Raw genomic sequence first — 6,000 nt, forward strand, 5'->3', positions numbered from 1 at the left:
TGACTTGGTTCCTCAACTCTCTCTTGAGGTCTTCCCACGAGTCGATGGTGCATAATCCATTTTCGATATCTTACACCTTCGAACGCCACCAAAGCTTGGAATCGTCTATGAGATGCATTGAGGCTACTGTAACTTTTATGTCGTCGATACAGGCCGTTGTGGCTTTGAAGTACTATTTGACATCAAAGATGAAGTTCTCCAACTCTTTGGCGTCCCGGTTCCCTTTGAAGGGTTCAGGGTCTGGGAACTTTAGATTGTTGGATCCCAAATGAGTTTTTCCTGTCGTGACGTTCTCCATGGCTTTCATGGTCACCCCAATTCGGGTGTTCATCTCGGCCATCTTTTTTTGGATGGCATCGATCGTTGTTCTGAATTCGTCAGCTAGTCCATTAAACAACTTCATCATGGTATTTTGTAGTTCGTCGAACTCTTCGCCACGTCCCTCCTTATGCGCGACAAAGCTATCCGGGCTACCAGCAGGTCTTGAACTGCTCGTAGGAGCAACTATTTTTTCAAGCGAGTCCACTCGAAACATTAGTCCTTTGATTGGTAACCCATCCAAGCAGTTGCCCATTGTGTCGATTTCTCCGACTTTTCCATTCAATTCCGTCACTTGTGCTTCCAGGAAGCGACGGTGTCAGGGACTTTCTTGAGGAACAACATTTCCTTCTCTAATAGAGTAAGCCGGTCAGCTTGTGATATGAGTGTCGACTTTGTCATTGACATGGTTTCTGTCTTTACTATGTCACGGAGCTAACAAAGCTCTGATACCACTTGTCACAATCGCACTTTGATGGCATCGGACTTGCGATTGTGCGACACTCACTTTCCAGCAACAAGTGAGTTAAGTCTATTCGTTCTTACGTCGCCTACGACCAAGCGACGTATGCTCGAACCTCTGGCCTCGATTCAAGAACAAAGTTTTAGAAAACGAGGGTAGAGAGATTTCGAAAGATATTTTTGAAAGCAAGATTTGAGAAATTGAAATTGGTGTTATATGGAAATGTAAACGAAAGGCAACAACAACGGCTTACTACATATAACTATCAGGTAGGAAGAAGTTGACAACTAGTCATATCTCCCTGTAGTACATTTTGAGGCATTTCATGACTGGCAGACCTAGACATGTTTTTTTTGAAACGTCATACTTCCTATAAATACAAAAGTAAAATACTACAACATAGAAAGACATAAAGGGTTTGACTTGTCATGGGCATGCGGTCTGGGCAACACGCCTTGGACAAGCATGATCGTGACACTGAGCCTACTCCACTTTTATAGCTGAAAGCTTATGGTTTTCTCTCTTCTATCAAATGTTTAATATCATTTTAGATGAAACCACTTTTGTCCTCACATTCCCTAAAACAGCTCAAATACTTATTCATCATCTCATCTCTAACTTTCATGTTGCTTCCTCTAACTCATGACTCTACCAAAGGACTTTGAAACTTTCAGCCACACAACATTTTTTTACCTCTCTTACAACAATTTGGATATGTCTTTCTACATAATCCAACCTCCCATTCAGCAGTATTCGACCACATGAGTCGAGTTTTCTATATACTTTCGCAACATGGACAAATAGAACACATTACGGACTCTCGCTAACGTGCGATTCATACAATAATTACCTCAACGGTCCCATAAAACAATCTAAACATAACATATCACATCACAATGTATCATATCATAAATATGTCAATTTATTACATATCTCGTACCATAACATATTTCATTTCATTTTCATATCATATCACAACATATATATGTATGTATCCGTCATTCACATGTCATATCGTTCTCTAACTTATCATAGTCTTAACGTTCTTATACATATCACAGTCATATCGTTACATGAACGTACCTTAGTCATATCGTTATAGAAACGTATCCTAACGCTATCGTTCTATCAATCAATCATAATCCTATTGATAACTCTCTAAAAGTAGAGCCATATCAAGTCTTTTTGTATTTAATATTGCACTCTTATTCACCATTTTCTCATTTATTACCCTATTTATTGTACTTAGTGGGCATGGAATCGTTTATTGCGGTCCAACATGAAAAAAAAATATGATTTAGCATAAATTGATTGTAATTGTACATTTAATTGAGTTGTGTGGTAAAATTTTAGACATTTATGCTGAATCATGAGGGAGTACCAAATCTGAAAATAAATGGGGGATGACATGAAAATTTTAAATACACATCACCCGTCCAAGAGGGTCATTGACTACCAATGAGTAACATCCTAGGTCGACAACTTATTCCTTTTCAGCTCTAGAGGGTAATCATGCTCAATATAAAAGAAGAAAGAAGACTAAGAGGGGCCACACTTTTTTGCAGTAATTGTGATATTATGTGGTAACCCAATTGGTCGAGGAGATGTGATATTATGTGGTAAGGAAATTGGTTGAGGAGAGATAATTGAGGAAATGAATGAGAGGTTAGTGGAGAGAACGATGAATTAAGAACGTAGTCTTTCATTTTAATTAATTAATTATTTATTTATTCTTTTATTTAAGGTATGTATATTAAATCATCTCTAAAAAAAACTCTCACTAGGTAGGATTAATAGAATTAAGATTAAGTGACATATGATAATTTGTGAAATATTAATATCCTCGATTAATAGAATTAAGATCAACTCACTTTATTAACGATATGGAATCAACTCAAGAAAAGTTTTAGAAATTATTACTTTGACGATCAAGATCAAAGGTAAAAAAAATTTGTTTCCTAATTTGATAAGATTACTTGAATAACTTTAACATGCAAATCTAAACACTAAAAATTCGAAGGAACATGCTCATAGCTTGAAAACAAAAACATAAGTGACTATTAATACTTTGAAAATAAAGTAAACTATGGCCAATTGAATGTTTAACTCGCGTGCCCATCAATACCATAATCCCCACTAATTAATTGTAACTTAAAACCTTAAAAATAATACTCTGAAGTTGAAAAATACAATGAAACTTTTCTAAATCCAAACATCTATAATACAATCTTGCCATTCACCGTGAATGCTTTAGGGCATGATTAAGACACCTTATTTCGTATCATTTTTCCATTCTTCTAGAGGATTATTCCTCGAATCCGTTGATCCTCTAGTAATGGAAACTTAAAATCGTTTGCATTTCATGGTCTTAAACTTCTTGAGGTCTTCACTTTTATCTTTAGGTCATGTATGGATGTAAAAGTGAAATGGGAGTGCCGCTTCTTGTGTATCCCATGGGTCTCGTTTTTTCCATGAATTTGCTATGTACTCGAGTTGGAATCAATCGTTGAATCTTACTTTTCAAAAATCATTTAATTTCTTGCAAGAATTCAATAGAAAAAAATAGGTACACTTAGTTTAAGCGCTCCCATCAAAAAGAAATCTCACAACGACTTTGTTCTTGATGTAACATAAATTTGGTTGGTCTCCTTTTTGTGACATGTTGCAAATAATCCAAAGAGACAAGAAAAAGAGATCCTAAAATTCTTGTACCAAATGTTTATGAATCCCTCCGTTGAATAACCGAACTTTTAGATTTCAATTATAAAAAAAGAAAAAATCCCAAAACAATTTGAAAGCAACTCAATAAAGTTTTGGAACGAATTATATTAATGATCAGGATTAAGGGTAAAAAAAAATTGTGTTTTTAAACTCGTGAATCGAGCTACTTCACAAAACTATAAGTCACTCCATTATAGACCTAGAGTGTGCTTTTATACACTATAGAACAACTTGTGTCTATTGATATAATCATTATGTGCAAGTCAATCTTTTACGAGTGGTTCATAATTACAGTTTAGTGAAAAATTCATTTTACCACTATAATACATATTACATTTAATTACCATTGATTTTTGCGGATTAATTTATAACATTAATTCTCTAATAAACTATTTATTTATGATTCAATCATCACCCAAATCTCTCTCTAATTGCGATCTTATTGTTGTAGTTTCAAAATCCACAAGGAAGGAAAAATCCAAATAAATTTGAGAATAATTTAGGTTTATTTCAAAAATGGTTACAAAATTAATCTATTTTAGGAAGGAATCTGTTACTTTATTGATTGTATTAATCAAAAAGAGAAAAAAAATTAAGTATTAATTAATTAGATATTTACTTTTATTGATTTTTTTTTCTCAACAATAATTTTAAATTATGGAAAAAAAATATATAAAAAGAATTATAACACAATTAATTGTGATTTACATATTTTTTTTAATCGTTGATTAATGAATATGAGTTAATTTTTTTTATTTAATTGTTTAGAAAATGAAATAAAAAATAAAGAATAAAGAATTAATTAATTAATTAATTAATTATAGTGTTATTTTTCTATTTATGAGTATATCTTCCTTAAATAATAATAATAATAATAATAATAATCGATTTTAAATAAATACAGCTGTTTATGGATGTTATTAGAGACGAATGAAAACCAATAGTATTTGAACACGTAGAAGATTCATGGGAGTTCCGTGTGTGAGCTTGTAGGGGATGAAACGGTGTAACGACCTCGACCCCACATGATTCTGTGTGGAAAATCAACCGTTCAGACTTTGCATTCCCAGTGCCTGGAACCCTCTACGTCATTCTTCTTCACCTTCTCACTGCCCCGTCTCTCAACTAAATCAATTTCAAGAATTTTCTCTTCTCTGTCGATCGATCAATTCCTTCGTGTCTCTACAGCCTCATTTTCGACTACTTCATTCACTGCTGAAAACTTGCTTGCTACGTCATTGAAGCTTTGGAAAGAGTGGCGACGCTTCTGGAGGTAACCTTTTTTGTTTTTTCTTTTTTTCTTTGAAGGCTGAGAATGTTTGTTTTGTAAGTCTAGAGACCGTATTGATGTTCTGTGATTTCATATTCTTTTTGGTTTGAATGCGAATGGTAATGCGGTTTTTGCTTGTTCTGGAATGTTCTTTTCGTTTAGAATCGATTTTGGTGGAGTCTAGGGAACAAGATTAACGAAGTCATTGTAGTGTTGCGATGATGATGATGAAGTAGAAGAGAATATGAACAAATTGATCGGGAATCCGTTTTTTGTTTTGAGTTCTGCAGTTATCATCGAGATTAAGTTCGAAATTTTGATAGTTGTGGATTATAAAAGCTTTTTCTTTTGAGTTCTATTTACATTTGTTATATATATACATCTGTTCATCTTTTCTTCCTACTATTTCTGTAAAAGCTATTTTGATGAGATTTTTTCTAGGTAGCTACAATGTTTTTGGTTCATGAGTACTTTTCTCTAAAATCCACATGCAAGGTCTATATATTCATTTAGATGAATGTGCCACTTGGTGCATGTTTTTCTTTTTTCGATTCCTTTCATCTTGTTGTTAATATCTATTTCATACATTATGAAACTCGCTTCCTCATATATATAAAATTAGTAATATGTGGTGCAACATTATCATGTTTGCGCAAAATTTATGAACAGGGAACAACTTTTATTGGGTGTGCCAATGCCTTCGAAACAGAAAATTTCCAAGGCTTTTAATGCAACGAGATCCTTGGGAATTCCTGATGGTCAAATAAAACCAATCTTGAAGGATCTCCTAAAAATGTATGATGGAAACTGGAAACTCATCGAAGAAGACAATTACCGCACCCTTGTAGATGCTTATTTTGAGCACAATGAAAGCGAGGTTTTTATTTCTTCTTTATCTTTTTTTTAAATATGTATATTTATCAATTATTTCTACTTAGTTAACTGTTAATGTGTACTTTTCTTCATTCAACTTACTTTTGTTGGCCTGCATATCTCAGAGTTCAATTTCTTGAGCTCTTGAGATGATGCTTCACTAGTTTTCCTGATACAGTGATAAAAATCTGATTGATACTTTTTTATTTGTTTTTTCCTTTTAGAGAACAGAACTTTCGTTATCTAACATAGAAATACAACGACCATGCAAAAAATGGGACCAGAGAGCCATACAAAACCCATGAAAGTTCTCTTTATCTTTTTTTTTTTTTTTTTTTTTTTAGGGAAGAAACTT

The 6,000-nt window shown here is 33.4% G+C and overlaps 1 protein-coding gene and 1 long non-coding RNA gene across 2 annotated transcripts in view; one reads left to right on the forward strand and one right to left on the reverse strand.

Moving 5' to 3' along the window:
* Positions 1–775: 775 nt before the first annotated feature.
* LOC111492311 overlaps positions 776–6,000 on the reverse strand; it is a 25,466-nt gene continuing 20,241 nt past the window's right edge. Inside the window, exon 3 of the long non-coding RNA XR_002719847.1 lies at positions 776–898. This is a non-coding gene — a long non-coding RNA (uncharacterized LOC111492311). The remainder of the gene's footprint in view (positions 899–6,000) is intronic.
* Positions 4,586–6,000, forward strand: part of LOC111492309 (histone-lysine N-methyltransferase SUVR4-like) — a 19,878-nt gene continuing 18,463 nt past the window's right edge. The window contains exons 1-2 of the mRNA XM_023141605.1: positions 4,586–4,775; positions 5,442–5,649. Coding sequence (XP_022997373.1) covers positions 5,467–5,649 — 183 coding nt within the window. The 5' untranslated portion in view covers positions 4,586–4,775; positions 5,442–5,466. The remainder of the gene's footprint in view (positions 4,776–5,441; positions 5,650–6,000) is intronic.

The sequence above is a fragment of the Cucurbita maxima genome, unplaced genomic scaffold (assembly GCF_002738345.1).
Source record: "Cucurbita maxima cultivar Rimu unplaced genomic scaffold, Cmax_1.0 Cma_Scf00017, whole genome shotgun sequence".
Lineage (NCBI taxonomy): Eukaryota > Viridiplantae > Streptophyta > Magnoliopsida > Cucurbitales > Cucurbitaceae > Cucurbita > Cucurbita maxima.